This window comes from Delphinapterus leucas, chromosome 1 (genome assembly GCF_059928025.1).
Source record: "Delphinapterus leucas isolate spDelLeu-1000000601 "Yukka" chromosome 1, BTC_Dleu_Yukka2, whole genome shotgun sequence".
Taxonomy (NCBI): Eukaryota; Metazoa; Chordata; class Mammalia; order Artiodactyla; family Monodontidae; genus Delphinapterus; species Delphinapterus leucas.
In genome coordinates, this window is record NC_143129.1 from 54,095,707 (window position 1) to 54,113,157 (window position 17,451).

Consider the following 17,451-nt stretch of genomic DNA (forward strand, 5'->3'; position numbering starts at 1 on the left):
GCGGGGCCGCAGACGGCCCAGCAGAGCTGAGAATGGGAGAAGAGCCGGCTGTGTGAGCAGTTCTTCCGGCCTCCTCGCCTCTCCTCTCCGCACCTCGCTCTCGCAGCCTGCCCACCCTGCCGCCTGCTCGCCGCATAGGTAAGCGCCTGGCCGGCCCGGGGGGCTCGGAAGTGTTGCGAGCCGCCGCGCTCTGACCGATCGGCTGAGCTCGGTTCGGCCCCTTCCCACCTCCAGCCTCTACTCTGCGCCCCGGCCTGCGGGCCCTCCCGCTTGCTTCCGCCGCCCGTGCCTCCCGGCGGGTCTGGGTCGGCGATGGCGGGGCGCGCGAGTCGCCAGGGCTTCGAGAAGGGCGGGGAGTTGTTTTGATCTTCCTTCAGCTGCTTGCAGCCCCAAGCGCCGCCCCTGGATGTCGCTCGGCAGGGCGAGCTGTGGAGGCACTGCCCGGGCCCGGCGCCCCCGGCTCGGCCATGTGGTGTGCGTGGTGGATGGAGTGGTGCCCTGCTGGAGCCTCGCTCTCTTCCTCCGCGGAGGCGGGCCCTGGGGCGGTCGTCGCGGTTAGCCGCCTGCGCGGAGGCGAGGGGCAGTGAGCGTCTGTGTTGCGGCCCGCTCCCGCCGCGGGCTCCCGGGGGCCTACCCCTGTGACTGAACAATGGGGAGCCCGGGATGCGGCATGGCCGGCGGGCGCGGCGGGTGGAGAGGACTGGCCGGCCGGACAGGGGCAGCAGCGGCACGCTGTCCCTCTGGCGGATGTCCCCATCCCCCGCCCCTCCTAGCCCTGTCCTTGGAGAGGGATGGCCCCCTCGGCTAGGCCCTGAGATCCAGACGGGGGCCCAAGGGGCGGGGCGCCGACTTTCGGGACCTTTCTGTGGGAAAGGGCTGCTCTCAAAGTGGATTATCCCAACCACCCCGGGGGCGGGAAGCGGGGATCCTCCCCTGGCCGCAAATCCGTGAAGAAGACCACGAACGAAGGTGAAGACCTGGAGTCTCGGTCCTCGGGGTCCCCCTCCAACTGCTTCGGCTTCGTCGCCTACTCAGTGAACGCCAGAGAGAAACCGCGAGTCAAGATCGAGACGTTGACCCACCAGCCTTCGCATTCCAGCTCGTCCCGGTCCGATCCCTACCGCTCTCCAACTCCCTCTCCCTCTCCGTCTCCCTCGCCCAGAAAGCTCCGGTGCCTGGACCAGCGAGAGCCGGAGACCCACGAGAGGCGCGAACGCCACTCGAAAAGGAGAAAGGCTAAGGAGGGCATCGATACCGTTGACCTTATGTGGCTGGGGTGAGTGAGGAGCAGGGATGAGGACGCCGGCTCCCACTGCATCTGCAGAAACAGCTAAAAACTGCAGAATCCCATCCCTCCCAGCACCCACCACGTAATCTTGGCACCTCGGCGGCACCAGTTGATATAGTAGACTAGGCTGTTGGCATTGCAACTCGTCACCAAAAAGAGCAGGATCTGAGGCTTAAAGAGAGACAGCGTGGTTTGAAATTGGAGGTGTAACAGGTTGGGGACGAAAGCCAGAGACCGGGTTATAGCTTTTAGTGGGAGCTGAAAGGGTCAGGGATTGCTCCCTCTGGCTTTTAAAGGCAGGATGGGCGTCGGGGGTGGGATTTGACTGACCAAGTCTTCTACAGGGAGTAGGCAAAGGTAGTGATTGTCTGGTAACACTGTTTGACAGACAGCTTCTCCGCTTTCGGGGGGGTGGGGGGGAAGGGTGAGGCTGTTGGAGGGAGAAGCAGTTATGTTTTCAGCTGGGCAAACATGGACGGTTGCCCATAGAAACTTTGCCACTGTACTTCAGAAAGTTACCCAAGTCATTGGAGGAGAACAGTGTGTTCCCTTTCCAGCCACCCTGGGCTGTCGACAGCAGAGGGAGGGGTAGAACGTCCTCTTAATGTTGAGGTTTGGTTTTGTGGCTTCAGTGTCTCTTCTTTCAGGGGTTTTGCGGTGGAGCCTCGCAGTTTTTAGCATGCCTCAGCTTTTGAAACCCCAGAGCTTTTTGATTTAGAAGTGGGAATTTCTTAATTACTTGAAAAGCTCTCTGGTGGAATCTGGTCAAACTTAAATCTCCTGCCTGAAGTGAGAACTTTGCCTCAGACTGATGCAAATTATGCCATCGTGTATCTTAGAATCCAGCTTGGATTGGCTATTTTTACATCTTGGTAATTGTAATAACTGCTGTTCTTCTAGGAAGCCACCAGTCTCTTAAATCTTCTAGCTAGCCCCCTTGTTTCATCCTACCAACTAAATGGGGGGGGGGTGTTTGTTTTTTGGAAGGGTGGAGGAATCTTCAAAAGCACTGTTTACTGAGATATCCTCTGGGGTGTAAGGAAAAGGGAAGACTTAACCCAGAGATCATAGCAGCCAAGCCTTTCTGTGGCTGGATTTTACTTGGAGACGATGTCTGTTCGGCAGACTTTGTTTCAGAACTTTTGTATCTTCATTGTGTTTTGGGGTTTTTTTTCTCCCTCTAGTATCTTAGTGTGAAAAATGAAACAATTCCTCTACCTCTGATAAACTGCAAAAAGTAGAGCTTAGTGCTCACAAGTTTAGATTCTGGCTTGAGGAAGCTTGTAAGGAGACTTTTGTCTAGTATAAAAGTTTAATCTCCCTGAAAGCAAGTTAAATAGGGAGGGGCCACCACTCCCGCTGCTTCTTGATTTAGTTGTCCTTATTGCGTCAGAGGATCTGTTTGGAGTTGGTGTTCTTATTTTATTTTGTCTCTCTCCAGAACACCTTCCACCATGGCCACCTCGGCGAGCTCCCACTTGAACAAAGGCATCAAGCAGGTGTACATGTCCCTGCCTCAGGGTGAGAAAGTCCAAGCTATGTATATCTGGATTGATGGTACTGGAGAAGGACTGCGCTGCAAGACCCGGACCCTGGACTGTGAGCCCAAGTGTATAGAAGGTGAGAGACTGAGCTGGCTGGGAGCAGCGTGAGGGTGGGCGGCAGCCTGAGACCAAGCCACTAGATTTGGCCTCTGTTTGTGAAGCTTTTCGAAGGCGGGACTTTTCAGACTTCATTCAACCAACATTAAGCTCCTACACTGCCTCCAAGCATAACAGCAATGGACCCCTTCATTTAAATGAAATCTTGCGTGTAAGCCAGTATATTGAAGGAAAAGAGACTAAGTCTGGGGGCGAGAGGGGTTGGAAACTTTGTTTACTTGGGCAGTCCTACTTAATTGGCCCTAAGGTACGGCCAGGAACCCAGTTTGAAAACCACCTGACTATGCCATCTACTATACAAACTCTTTGAATGCTGTTTCAGACTCATGTGTCACTGAGGTTCTACATGCAAAACAAACACCCTAAAGTGGTCTCTATGACCAGCCATCATTAGTTTTTAGTTGATGCCACTTCTGGAAATTCTTAAACTGGCTGATTGCTTATCCTACAGGAGCTATTATATGAGTTGTGACAACTTCATTCTTTTGGTCTAGAACAAACCATAGCCACTCTCCTTCTGGAAAGGGACCGTGGTCCATCATCTTTTACCTGCTTTTAGGTTAGGTTACTCTTCTGATAATGTTCACATTTGAGCAAATGAATGAATGACTGTAATATAAAGCGTATACTGTGCACCTGCTATGTGGCAGGTATTGGATAGGCCCTGGGAATACAAGATGAGAGTCTGGTCTCTGCCTTGGGAGAACTCATAGTCAACTGGAGTGATGAAGGAACTGGCCTTTAAAACATAGTGTGGATACGTGACATGGGAGCACCATTGAATAAGTCATCCGGCTGGTGTCTGTTTCCTCATCTGTTAAAATAAGGACACCACTTGAACTAGGACAGTCCGTCACACAGTGGGGGGAGGAATTAGAGAAAGAAGCAACAGAGTTGGCTCTCAAAGAATCTTTATTTCTCCGATTTCAATACTTTAAATGAGGACTGACTGACTGACTGGTGATATCCAGTTTGTCTCCTTGGTGTCCAGTAGACTTATTTACAGAGGAAACGTCATTCTTAGGTTGTTCTTGTGACTGTTACTTCCTTTAGGAAAGTGATGTGGTGGTCTTACTTGGAACTCAGATAGGAAGGACTATAGGGCTACCTGCAAACATCAGGGTTTGCATGTTAATAGTGGCAGTCATGCATGCCTCACTGGCTTTCTGGACAAGAGAGTATAGATCTTGTGAAGATCTGAAAAGTTCCTTGTGCATTTTAACTATAATTTTCCCCTCTCTTTTTTATCCCAGAGTTGCCGGAGTGGAATTTTGATGGCTCTAGTACTTTTCAGTCCGAAGGCTCCAACAGTGACATGTATCTCGTCCCTGCGGCCATGTTTCGGGACCCTTTCCGCAAGGACCCCAACAAGCTGGTGTTCTGTGAAGTCTTCAAGTACAACCGAAAGCCTGCAGGTGTGTATAGGATAGGTATGGACGCCCCAGTCCATGCATTGTAAAGGTGGGCGGGAGAGGATATTCCAAGATCGGTATTGGAAATCAAGCTCATCTCAGAACTGTCTTAGAAGTCTGAAGGATTGGACATGGACCTCTCCATCCTGAACTTCCTTGTTCAGAGAGGTTGTATGGTCCATCCTCCCATTGTTGGTTCCATAAAACGACATTGGATTCTTCTAAATCTGCTGGGGGAGTGCCGCATGTCACAGTCGTCCTGCCTGTAGATTTTAAGAACACGGATTCTGAAGTGAGAATGTTGGGTTTGAGTTCTAGATCTGCCACTTATTTGGTATGAGCTTGGGCAAGTTATTTTTCTCCTATACTTTTCACTTCCCCGATTTTAAAATGGGGAAAATAATGAAATCCGTCTCATAAAGTTGTTTAGAGGATTAATTGAGTTAATATGTGCAAATGATTGAGAAGAATTGTATGTTAAATATTGGTTGCCTTTTCATTCCAGAGAGCTTGTCTTCTTTCTCTGTCCACTGACTAAAATAAGAGCATCTTGGTTCACTGATAACATACGTTTGCCTTGAGGTTTGCTGTAACTGCACCTTTGGTTTTTGTCTGGCATACCCATTGCTCCCAGTTCTCCACCATTCACCTTTTTAAGCTCAGCTGGAGTCTCACTTCCATGAAGTCTCTTGCTACACTCAGCCAGTGAGACTTTTTGGCAAGTCACTTAGTGACTCTGGACCTTACTTGTCTTTGTTTTGAGAGGCATTATCAAATTGTGGTAAAGGGCCTGAGCTCTGAAGTCGACAAGCAGGGTTTCCTGACCTTGCTGCTTGTGCTGTACCCTGGGCAGGCTACCTACCATCTCTGAGCCTCATTTTCTCATTTGTGAAAATGGAGACTCGTAATACCCACCTCAGGGCTGTTAGGAAAACGAAGTTGGGGGTTTTCTTTGATGTAACGTAGAGATCTTAAAATGGTTCCTGGGACATAGTGAAACAGCCTAATGAGTCTATAAAGTTCCGGTCTGGGTTAGAAATTGTTCCCAGTTGAGCTCGTCGCATTTTATTTTATTTTTATTTTTTTGTACTAACCAGTACTATAGAACTTAGCACTTTATCTGCTCTCCTGGAATGTAAAGCTCTTAATAGGCAAATGATTCTCTCAATAAAAATTGTAGATTTGGCTCTAAATGCTTGAGAAACTAGGAATAAGTCTGACAGCTAGAAGCAGTTCTTTTGTGAATAGAGGGTTTACGTGCCTGACATTTGGTATTTGGGAAGGAGCCAGCTTGCAGATAAGGTGAAAACTTGCTCTGTTCTGGATCCACTCCCATGTGACTCTGTTGTAACCCAGTTTAGTTATAAATAAAGCCTTTTGAGAGTCTCCCTGCAGATATATAATCATAGCTTCTCTCATCGTCCCCTTTTACACCGACCGACCGGGGCACAGAAAGGTTAACACTGGGTCAATTCAGCTTATAATCAACATCTCAAGTACCTGGAGTCCAAGGAGTGTTTCCCATCAATGCAGGGATTCAGTACATTTGTCCATATGTCTCTAATAGTGTGTTGACTCTTTCTTTTTCCTAGAGACCAATTTAAGGCACACCTGTAAACGGATAATGGACATGGTGAGCAACCAGCGCCCCTGGTTTGGAATGGAGCAGGAATATACTCTCATGGGCACAGATGGGCATCCCTTTGGTTGGCCTTCCAACGGCTTCCCTGGGCCCCAAGGTAAGTCCCCTTGGTGAGGGGTGAATCTTGCTCCTCCCCAAGTGCTTAATTAGCAAGGAAAGTCTCTCTCTCCAGAGATGGGAGTGAATCCTTGTGGATCAAAAAGCTAAGGGAGTATCTCTGAGATTGGCTGAAATAATACTGTAAAGAGAGAGAGCCCTCGTGCTACCCAAATCCAGACGTGGATGTTGAGACATTAACATTGCGGGAAAACCTTTGGCCCTACTGAGAATGTGGCCAGGAGGGCCCCCTGCACTCCACTCCTGCACCTCCAGGTGAAGGCAGGGATGGTGATTCCAGAGAGCAAGTGTTGAGAGCTTTCTGACTTCTGACTTTGGGCCGTGCATCTCACATAGATAGGAATTTTCTTGATGTCCTGCCTCTTGACCTTCCATCTTGACGCCTCTGCAGGTCCCTACTACTGTGGTGTGGGAGCAGACAAAGCCTATGGCAGGGATATCGTGGAGGCTCACTACCGGGCCTGCTTGTATGCCGGCATCAAGATCGGGGGTACGAATGCCGAGGTCATGCCTGCCCAGGTAAATGGCTCTAGTCCGTCACCTTCCCCACCTAGAGGCGAGTGGGGACTTTTGCTAGCAAGGGCTGCTAAGGGCTCCTTAACCCGAAGTCCTCAAGGTGGCTTGGAGTAGGGGTGAGAAGGGTGCACGTGTCAGAGCTTCTGGGTTGGGGGGTGAGCAGTGGGTTTTGCTTTAAAGGCCAGTCTTCTTGTTCTCTCTAGTGGGAATTCCAGATAGGGCCCTGTGAAGGAATCGACATGGGAGATCATCTCTGGGTGGCCCGCTTCATCTTGCATCGTGTGTGTGAAGACTTCGGAGTGATTGCCACCTTTGATCCTAAGCCCATTCCTGGGAACTGGAATGGTGCCGGCTGCCACACCAACTTCAGCACCAAGGCCATGCGAGAGGAGAATGGTCTGAAGTGAGTGCCGCCTCCTGCTGGGGCTGTTTCACTCTCTTTGCAAGAATACTTGCCAAGGGTTTGATGTATCGGGGATGAGTCAGCCGCCTTCTCAGTTCGTACCTTAGCCCTTGGCTTCAAAAATTGTCTTCTGATCCTGTCATTTTGTTTCTATTTGAAAAGTACCCCAAAAATACTCTAGGAGTAGGATTCAAGGATGGTGATAGGGGAAAGTTGACACAGATGAATGCATTTGAAAGTCTTTAGTAAGAACTAAATTAGTAACCGTACAGGCTTATGAATGAATTCAATGCCTGTGGGTGGGAGAAAGTCCTTGACTGGGATCTTTTCATTCAACAAATGCCATCTACTGCATGTCTAGCACTCTTCTGAGCACTAAGAGACACAGGTTACAAGGCAAAGTGCTGCCCTTGTGGAGAATTTGTTCTCCTGGGGCCATGTTTTGGTGAAGTAGACCCTGGACAACAGTCTTTGGTAGATGAGTCACTCCATTCTTGGATCCACACCTGCTCCTCTGCCCTTGAAGGGTGGGTTTCCTGGTGGCGGGTTGGACCCTCATCTTAACTGTCTCCTCCAGGTACATTGAGGAGGCCATCGAGAAACTAAGCAAGCGACACCAGTACCACATCCGAGCCTACGATCCCAAGGGGGGCCTGGACAACGCCCGGCGCCTAACTGGATTCCACGAAACCTCCAACATCAACGACTTCTCTGCCGGTGTGGCCAACCGTGGCGCTAGCATCCGCATTCCCCGGACTGTCGGCCAGGAGAAGAAGGGTTACTTTGAAGACCGTCGCCCCTCTGCCAACTGTGACCCCTTTGCGGTGACAGAAGCCCTCATCCGCACGTGTCTTCTCAACGAAACTGGCGACGAGCCCTTCCAGTACAAAAACTAAGTGGACTAGACTTGCAGCCGTCAAAACCCCTCCTAATCCTACATCCTGCTGCCACTCTCGCCCCTTCTCACCTGTTATAATAGCTGTTAACTCAAAGGGCGGGATGTCAAGGTCTTTTTTTATTCCTCACTCTTGCTTTCTTTGGCCAGGATAGAGGGGTCAAGTTCTTAATCTCCTCACACCCACCTACCCCCCCACCATTTTTTTTCCTATCACTGAAGCTTTCTAGTGCGTTAGTCGGGGTGGGGTTGGGGAAACATAACCACTGCTTCCATTTAATCAGGTGTGTTTGTCCAATAGGCATAGCTATCCGGACAGAGAGCATAGTATTTGTGAAGGGAGGGGGAGGACTTTCTCTGCGTGGTAGCTGAGTGGGGGGCAGGGGGCTTGATTCTGTGGTAAGGTTAGGATTTCCCTTTCTTGGTGAGAAATTCCATTACTTATAAGGTTATAACCAACTTTCTATTAAAAGTGAGAATTAGGGGAGAAGGAATGGTGGGAAATCAGGTAGGAAAATGCCCTAAATCTCCTAGTGTGGTGCTTCCCTTGCCTGGGGCTGAATGCCCTGACAAGCTCAGCATAAATGGATGGATAGCCCTACCTTAAAAGAAAGAGTTCCATGTTGTTTGGTCCTCCATTTATAACACAAAGCAGAGTAGTATTTTTATATTTAAATGTAAAAACAAAAAAATTATATATACGGGTGTGCAGATAAATGTGTGTTTTCTCCTTAGCAAGTAAAAACCATTCTGGTCACGGGGAACCAAATTTGAGTTGAGTAGTCTGGTCTCCTTTTGGGGGGGGGAGGGGGGGTGCTTGACAAGTTGGCTACTCGGCTCTCATCCCCTCACTACCACTTCAGGGCTTCTCTGCCCTGCTCACCCTTCTGGGGAGGCTGGCACGGGTTGGCTGTGTCAGCCCGCGGGAGCAGCAGCAGTCACCTGAGCCCTGGGGCTTTGGTTCAAAAGACACACACGTACTTGTACACACAGGGGTTTGGAAATATGAGTTGGCTGGTCAACTTGAGCATGTTACTGACAAGGGGGTTTGGGGGTTATTTTCTGGTGGGACTAGCATGTCACTAAAGCAGGCCTTTTGATATATTAAAAAAAATTTTTTTAAAGCAAAAGTTTAGATTTTAATCGTATTTGTAGGGTTTCTAAGTCTTTGTTTTACAGAATTGCTTGTTTGCTTCAGCTGTCTCCTTCCCATGTCTGCTGTTGGAGGAGATGAGGACAGGTCTGGAGTCAAAACACTTGTAATTTTGTGTCCTGGTGTCTATTCTCTGAGTGTGAAATATTCCCTTCCTTTGTTTAGATTCCTGAGGAGTTTTTTTTTTTCTTTTATAATAAAAACAAACCCCACCTTTGTCCCTACGTCTCCCCTACTGTTTCTGGCTGTTTTTATGTTGGCTGCAGCAGGCAGGCTATGGTTTTTTCTTACCATGACAACTTCTAATTGCCATGTACATACAGTATGTTCAGAGTCAGATAACTACTCATTGTAAACAAACTGTGTTAACTGCCCAGAGCAGCTCTTATAAATCAACCTAACATTTATAAGATCTCTTCTGACTTGATTCTTTGTGATTCTTTTAAATCGCTATGTGCCTCTTCATTCCCTTTTACTACCAAAACAAGGGGAGTTTTTTAAAAGAGGCAAAGTAAGTTCAGGTTTACCTGTTCTTGGAATTAAAAAAAAAAATCTTTCCTGAGTCTTGTTGCCAACCAGATCTTTCCCATGCTTTGGGAATTTGGATATGTGGGTTAAGGCATATCCCAGCCTTAGAATTTTGCAGTAGGGTACAAACACCAGCCGCCCCCTGCCTGTGTTCCAGAGCTTGCCTTTGACCTATCGTGCTGTCACATTGTTCTGAATACCCCTCTGCCTTAATTTTATAGCAGCCTGAAGTGTTTAGTGTGCTTTCAACTGGTCTCACGATCCCTACTGGTCTCCATTTCATCCTGTGCCCAGCTGCCAGTGATTCAACTAAATAGCAAATATTGACCACGTTGCTACGCTGGTTAAAGCCTTTTTTTTTGCGGTATGCAGGCCTCTCACTGCTGTGGCCTCTCCTGTTGCGGAGCACAGGCTCTGGACGCGCAGGCTCAGCGGCCATGGCTCACGGGCCCAGCCGCTCCGTGGCACGTGGTGTCCTCCCGGACCGGGGCACGAACCCGTGTCCCCTGCATCAGCAGGCAGACTCTCAACCACTGCGCCACCAGGAAAGCCCTGGTTAAAGCCTTTTGAGGCTGCCTGTGCTGAGGGCAAGCCAGCCCCAGACATGCCTTGGATACGCTTTTCCTTGCACCAGACCAGTGAGCTGCTTGTGATACCCTCAAAAGCACTATGTTGACACCTCAGTGCCTTTGCTCCCTGTCCCTCTACCTGGAAATTCTTCCACCTCGTCCTGGCTTCTTCCTACCCTAGTTTCATTTCCACATCAGGCTGGGTAGGAGCTCCCTCCTGCTCTCTGGTGCTGTGCACATACCTCTAGCAAAAGCACTCATTCATCCTTTGTCCTTGTAAGGTACCAGGTATTGTGGGCAATCGTAATTACCTTTTTAAAAAGTAGTGTCCTCTATCAGTTTGGAGGTAGCTGGTGCCTGTTAACAGCAAACTTATTATAGAGATGGGTTTTCTTTGGGCAAGTGCTTATTGCTCTAGTCTTAGGTGATCCTAGATATCTGCATTTTTTTTTTCTAAGTTATATCCCATTTTCAAAGTAGGATGATCTTACCTGTTGGTTTGCTGGGAGTGGTCCCAGTTTGCACCATGTTTTGGCATGATTTGAGAGTGCCCTCTTGCTCTTGGTGTTTTCCAGGTTTTGCTGATAAATTATTTATTTCAACTGAAGCTCTATTTCCCTGTCTCCAGCCGAAGTTGGCTTCCCTTCCCTGGGTCACCAGCACAGTTCCTGGTGAGGGGGTATCTGCACAGCGCGAGCACTGCATTAAGGAAATAACCCGAGCACTTTGCTTGTGTGCTCCTTGTAAGCAATTCCCTGACAGACTACACAGAAAGGAATTCTCAGTGTGATCAGGATTTAGGTGGAGACAACTAGCATGTTTCCTTCTCCAGCCTCTTACATAGAGTTAGCTTTGACCTACAGGTCGCAGTGCAATCCCCTTGTATTTCTAAGGTGTTTTTTATAGCTCATTTAGCAGACATTAGGTTACGTGATAACTTTATCGGTGATAGATTAAACAGAATGACGGCCAAGCCTTCAGCCTTAAAGAGACAGGCTAGTATTCACAAAAGGAGTTTCTCCATTTTAAACACGAGTTCCCTTAATTCCATCCTACCAGTTATTGGATAAGAGCTAAATGACAACACAAGCTAGAAGAAGAACGTCAAGGAGCTGATAAAGGATTCCAAGGAGTTCCTAGGATGGTTATTACTGGGATCATTTAACAAGCCAGATCTGCGCTGCTGGGTAGAATTTTACCCTAGTGGATAAAAGAACTTCCTAAACAAATACTTGGTGCTGGGGCTCCAAATATCTCACCAAAGGCTGCACTTAGGTAATTCCAGCTACCCCTTGGCCCTTACACCAATAAAAGTACAAAGTTTGAAAAGTAACTTGCTATCGCAAAGAAAGCCCTTCACTCACTAGACTTTTTGATTGTAAACTTCATGAAGGCAGGGATCCTGTTTTTCTTTCTCAGGGCTGTATCCCGACCTGTCATGGTGCCTGCAGGGCTTGTTTCATGAATTATTTTTAAGTACCAGTTTTGCAAGCTTTAAGCCCACAATTCTATTGGGTGGTGTTAAACCCACGAGGTCTTGGTGGTTTGGCTGTGTTTTAACTCTGGTCATGGCACTAAGGTGAAGCTCTGTTTTACTGAATTTTTAATGACTGCTGGCGTGGTTGGTTCCGGCTGGAGTCAGGCTGCCAAGAGCCTCATGTTGCTTTACAAGTAGTGGCAAGTTACCGTGTCATTCCAAAGGCTTCAGGTAGATTGCTACTGTAACCAATTTGACTTGATTAGAGCCCTATCATTTTATAGGCTTTAGCTCAATCACCACCTACTCATTAAAAAAAAAAGGTCAACTTGATTTTATAATATGCAGATATATGCACATATATAAAATATAGACACATACCATATTGGGACATATGCATATATGTACACATTAGAACACAATCTAGGTACCCTACACGAACCTTCTGCAAAAGCTATAGCACCTTATAAAGGAGACAGGAACTTAAGAATATCTCTTCCAGAAGCAGTACATATTCAAGCAGATTCACTGGTCTGAAAAGCTGTCGCTAGGAGTGGGGGGCAGGACATAGATGCTATAATCAGTCTCAAAGCATGGTTCTACCGCCAACCCTTTCTAATTCTACCCTCTACTTTGCTTGATGGACAAGAAGTTTTGGGGCACTGTCAACTAATTGTTTATCTATGATTGACTGCCTGGAGCCCCTCTGATATAAAGGGGATGGTGTCCTAGTCCCATGTTACAGAGGAAGTGTCTATGCAGTTCCTATTGTTATTTGATGACTTTCTTTTGCAGGGCCTTGGACCTCAGCAAGTTGTCCTCTTTCTCATGGATTTCAGATTAAGTTACTTGCATTGTCTTGAGGTTGTGACTGTCTCAGCTTCCTCTACTCCTCCACCTTATGGCATAGTCAGCAGATCTATAGGCTTAACTCCAGTGGGTGCACACTCGTCAAATCTAAATTCCGCATGACAGCATTTCTGCACTTGCCTTTCAAGAAAGATTCAGAATAACTCCTCCTTTGTGACTATTATTCTGCTCTACTGACGTTAAATGGAAGAGGCATTCAAGATACCTCCAAAATTTAATAGATATAATGTGGACCAAATAGGCACTACTTTTTGGTGTTTTGGTGCAAACATAGGAATGAGGGTATCAACTGAATAGAAGTTCTTCCCCTTCTTCATGCCCCTCCCTCTTACAGCTAAAAGAGTGTCATTGGCATCATGAAACAGTATGAGACTTCAGGACATATTGCTATGTATACTAGTTTATCCTCAAATGATTTTTTGAGCTGTTTTGATAACTCCTCAAATAATGCTATATAATGAAGTACAGTATCATACTGGTAGAAGGGAGGAAAGAGGATTGGGCGAGGGGCAGAGAAGTGAGTTGTCTGGTCTCTGGCAAGGAATTTGTGATATGTTAAGAGAGACAGTATAGTAGGAGAATCCACTTCCCCAGGGCTTTGTTTACAAGAGAGGATCATGAAATGAATGTACTGGGTTTCTCCTCCCCAAATAACCTACCTCCAGACTCATTCCTAGGTGGGCTTAGGAACCAGAAACTGCCACCCTATTAACATCTTTACATAAATACATTATGGCCTAACCTACTTAAGGCACTGTAGCCATGTAAGCCTTTGGTAAATGTTTGTCGAATTAACTGGAAAGGTCATTATCAGTGTCAGTGGCTAAAAGAAGTGAATAGAGGGTGGAGGATGGGGGTGGGAGGGCAGTTTATCACAAGCATGAATCTTAGATGTTTATGATTTGTGTATGAGCTTCCTTACTCCTGCAATTCATCCCAAATTACCTGGTCCAGAAATAGTCTCCTCTCCCTGGTCCCAAATGCAGGGCCTTCAAGGATGATCACCCCAACTGCTCTATCCTGGAAACAGCTGAGACTTGCAGGTTCCTCCCTTCCCTAAGGAGGGAACAGTTGGGAACACATTGATACCTAGACTATTTGGCATTAAATGATTCATTTCTACAGAAATTGACACCATCCTAATAGAATCAGCCTGAGATAAGCTATGGACATCCATGAAATTCCTTCTGGATTTAGAATTCCATGCAGTGAACCATGTTCTGCCGTGAAATGAAGCAGTTAAGGGTTAAATTTGCTTTCTTGGAGGATGACTGCTTTCAATTTACAGTTATTTATTTGTGATCAAGGTTCACAGCTAAATTCAGAAAGTCAGGGATGTTGGAGAAGTCTGAAAGAAATGAACAAGTCACACCTTGACACAATGTTTCTTTGGGGGTAAAAAATATGAGGCAACATTTTAGTATGAGGAATGACAGGAACATTTAACCTATTTAAAACTCATTTCTTCTAGGTTAGAGAGAACAGTTTCTCTCTGTTTGAAGACTCCTGCTTCATGTACAGGAATCTTAAAGCTGGATGACAATCTTTCCCAGGGAAATTAGCCCAGTACTCTCCATCCCTGAGGGCTATATATAATTTGAAAGCATTGAAGTGTGTTACCCATCACTGCATAACAAATTACTCCAAAAATATAGCAGCTGAAAACAGCAAATATTTATTATCTGATACGGTTTCCTGGTGTCAGGAATCTGGGAGTGATGTAGCTGGGTGGTTCTGCCTCAGAGTTTCTTTGGAGGTTGAGTCAAACTGTCAGAGCTGCAGTTTATGAAGATGTGACTGCACTACAGGATCTGTTCCCAAGCTCAGTCACATGACTGGGTAGGAGGCTATAGTTCCTTGCCACACAGGCCTCTCCACAGTGCCACTCGTGACACATCTTTCTTCAGAGTGAGTGAAGCAAGAAAGAAAATGAAAGCAAGAGAGAGAGAGATGGAAGACACAGGCTTTTTATAACCTAATCTTAGAAGTGATATCCCATCACTTTTTTTTGCGGTACGCGGGCCTCGCACTGTTGTGGCCTCTCTCGTGGCGGAGCACAGGCTCCGGCCACGCAGGCCCAGCGGCCATGGCTCACGGGCCCAGCGGCATGTGGGATCCTCCCGGATCGGGGCACGAACCTGCGTCCCCTGCATTGGCAGGCGGACTCTCAACCACTGCGCCACCAGGGAAGCCCCTCCCATCACTTTTGCCGTGCTCTATATGCTGGAACTGAGTCACGAAATTCAGTCCACGCTTAGAGGAAGGAAAAGCTCCACCTCTTGAGCTTAGGCCAATCTTTAAATGTATCACGGTGAGCAGCTTTGGCCCTAAGACAATAGTAAAGATTAAAGTATTATCCTGGGGAGAAAGTCTTTTATTTACAGTTTCTGGTTTCATTTCTTTGATTCCTGTTTTTAATGATTCTCTCTTGTCTGTCAGAGAGTGGAATTAAGGATTTCCAGTTCAATGCCTGCACTTAATTGGGAGCGAGGAATAATTTGGATATGTCTTTCCCTTTCTCCCTCCCAAACCGCAGGAAGGTCCTCTGGGAGCTATACAGGGAACACGGAGAAGGCAAGAAAATAGAGGCAATGTTTCCAGGGACCAAAAATGCCCCCAAGTGTGTGTGCATATAAAGTAAATTCCCAGACTGGACTCCTATAGGCCTTCCAAAGCCAGGTGCAACCTCTCCATTCATATTAGCTCCACTACAAGCCCAAACCTGCATGCTCCTCTGTGAGATATCGCCTTCCTGTCAAAGATGCCCTTGATGGTCATTGTAATCCACATTTCACCTGGATTAAAATGTTTGGAGAAGATATATACACAGTGTGATTGATTCCCCTTTAGCCTGGGCTAAACTTTCTCTAATCCTAGAAAATGACATTATGGATCAGCCCTTCTCCTGATCCATATACTTAGGAAAAAAAGGTGAGTCCTCAGCAGAATGAATACAAACCCAGAAACCGCAAAAAAACTATTTTCTTACCACAGCATTCCCAGGAGAGACCCCTGGGGAGGGCTTGCATTAATATTTCTGCCTGAATAATCAAGATCTGGGAGCCAGGGACATCTCCCAGGGGACGAGGTTAACTTAAGTCACTTCTGGGAGCTTGAAACTATTGATATGGACCTGCCCTTTGTCTTCCCATCTATTGAGAAACCAAGAAATACATCTAGGGGCTAGTAAACTAGTGTGTATTGTGCAAAGTTTTCAGCAGAGATGCCAACTTAGAATTCCAGAGGTGGTGACAGAGTATGGAAAGGATGGAAGGTTCCTGTCCTAGTTCACACGTTTATTTAATCATTGAGTCTGTCTTTGCCACCGCTTACTGCAGCCCCACCTTCCCTTGTCTCTGACCTGTTCTGCCTCTGCCTTCTGGAAAGCTCCAAGACCTGACTGAGTTCATCTCAAGAGAGACTCAGATGTCTGGTGCCCTCAGAGTACGCAAGCCCTTTTCTGCTGACCCTCCTTGCGAAGAATCCAAGAAAACCCAGAAGCGCCGAGCACCAGGTGTTTTTTTTTTTTTCATCTGGGTTTCACCCAGCCTGACATGGCAGGCGGCAGGGTTATTTTCTTTCATAAGCCATGTTATGTAACTAAAATTTTGAATAGTGACACTAAGCCAACTGAGATGTCACACAGAAGGGGAGGGGAAGAGCAATCAAAGAAGTGGAGAGAGAATACGGAAAGAGAGTAAGAATGGAGGAGCAGAAAAGAGAGAAAAACTGGAAGGGAGAGTAGGGATAAGGAGACTATTTATTTCTCCTGCCTGTTCGTATGTTCTTGGTCTCCAGTGACAGGATATGCTACCTGAAAAGTTCTCCTCCCCTCATTTGAGCTGGGCTGGAGGCCTCCTTCAGGTCCCAGTCTGTGGAAAACCTTGCTGAGTGCCAGCTGTCTGCAGGCATCACCCCGGGGCCCACTGGTGTCCTATTGGAGGCTGCAGCTGCCTGGCATGGTGTAGCACAGAGTGTTCTAGGTGGAAGACAAACAGGCATGACACTGTCTCCAATCATGCAGCCTCCAAGACAATTCCAGGCTGACTGCAGGAGTCAGGGGCTGGTGAGTAGGAAAGCCCCAGAGGGTTCTGGAGACCTGAGGCCTTTTTCTTCTGCCATATTTCAGAAGATTAGAGCCTACTCTCGCCTGCTTCCAGGAGCTTGGGTAGACATCAGGAGCAGGTATCAAAGAAGGCTAAAGGGTTTTGAATTTGTACCCACAAAATGTCACTTTGTTTCACTTACTACAGATTAGATCTGAAGCCAAGGGAATTCCCTGGCGGTTCAGTGGTTAGGACTCCAAGTTTCCAATGCGGGGGGCCTGGGTTTGATCCCTGGTTAGGGAACTAAGACCCTGCAAGCCATGGTGTGGCATGGCCAAAAAAAGAAAAAAATCTGAAGCCAAAAGTAGTGATGCTGAGGTAGGGATGGCCCACATCTACATCCCAGGCATCCACAGAATCCTCTTTGCTTGTCAATGCATGCTCATTGGAAGTTTCACTGACCTTTGGCACACAAAGATGTTGGTGCAGGAATTTCAATCCTAGAATCAGAGGTGGAAGTCAGCCTAGGGCAGTCACCCTAAACTTTATTTTGGGTTATTCCTTTCTTGGACACTCTGGTTTAAACATACAAATAGAAGCAGTTATGGATAGATACAGATGCCCCCCTAAAATAAGCTTTATTTATAATTTCAGTGTGTTCAGAGTCTGCCTGAAGCCTACCCAGGGATTCAGGTTAAAAACTCCTGCCCAACGGCTGATTTTGTGCAGCCTTCCAGGTTTAGAAACTGTTTTTACAGCATTCATTATAGGCTATCATGTACTTTATGCTCAAACTCTCTAGGGCAGGGAGATCTCACTATATCATAAGGAAGCCCTTTCCATTTATGCAATGCTTTATGCTTTTCTTTATGAT

At 47.2% G+C, this 17,451-nt stretch overlaps 1 protein-coding gene across 2 annotated transcripts; it reads left to right on the forward strand.

Moving 5' to 3' along the window:
- Positions 1-5: 5 nt before the first annotated feature.
- GLUL (glutamate-ammonia ligase) lies at positions 6-9,311 on the forward strand. 2 transcript variants are annotated; one of them, XM_022556525.3, is made up of 8 exons: positions 9-138; positions 1,163-1,276; positions 2,730-2,908; positions 4,203-4,364; positions 5,954-6,100; positions 6,512-6,639; positions 6,840-7,039; positions 7,617-9,311. In XM_022556525.3, exons 2-8 carry the CDS (start codon positions 1,266-1,268, stop codon positions 7,933-7,935), a joined length of 1,146 nt encoding a protein of 381 aa, XP_022412233.1. In that variant the 5' UTR covers positions 9-138; positions 1,163-1,265; the 3' UTR covers positions 7,936-9,311. The 2 variants fall into 2 exon arrangements, with proteins under 2 accessions (XP_022412234.1, XP_022412233.1); XM_022556526.3 differs by lacking the exon at positions 1,163-1,276 and having other exon boundaries at positions 6-138.
- Positions 9,312-17,451: the final 8,140 nt, after the last annotated feature.

What these genes read in the sequence shown, in the direction of transcription:
- GLUL (XM_022556525.3), top strand. An exon ending in CGGCTTCCCTGGGCCCCAAG is followed by an intron (nt 6,101 to 6,511) that starts GTAAGTCCCCTT and finishes ACGCCTCTGCAG; the next exon opens with GTCCCTACTACTGTGGTGTG. An exon ending in CGAGAGGAGAATGGTCTGAA is followed by an intron (nt 7,040 to 7,616) that starts GTGAGTGCCGCC and finishes TGTCTCCTCCAG; the next exon opens with GTACATTGAGGAGGCCATCG.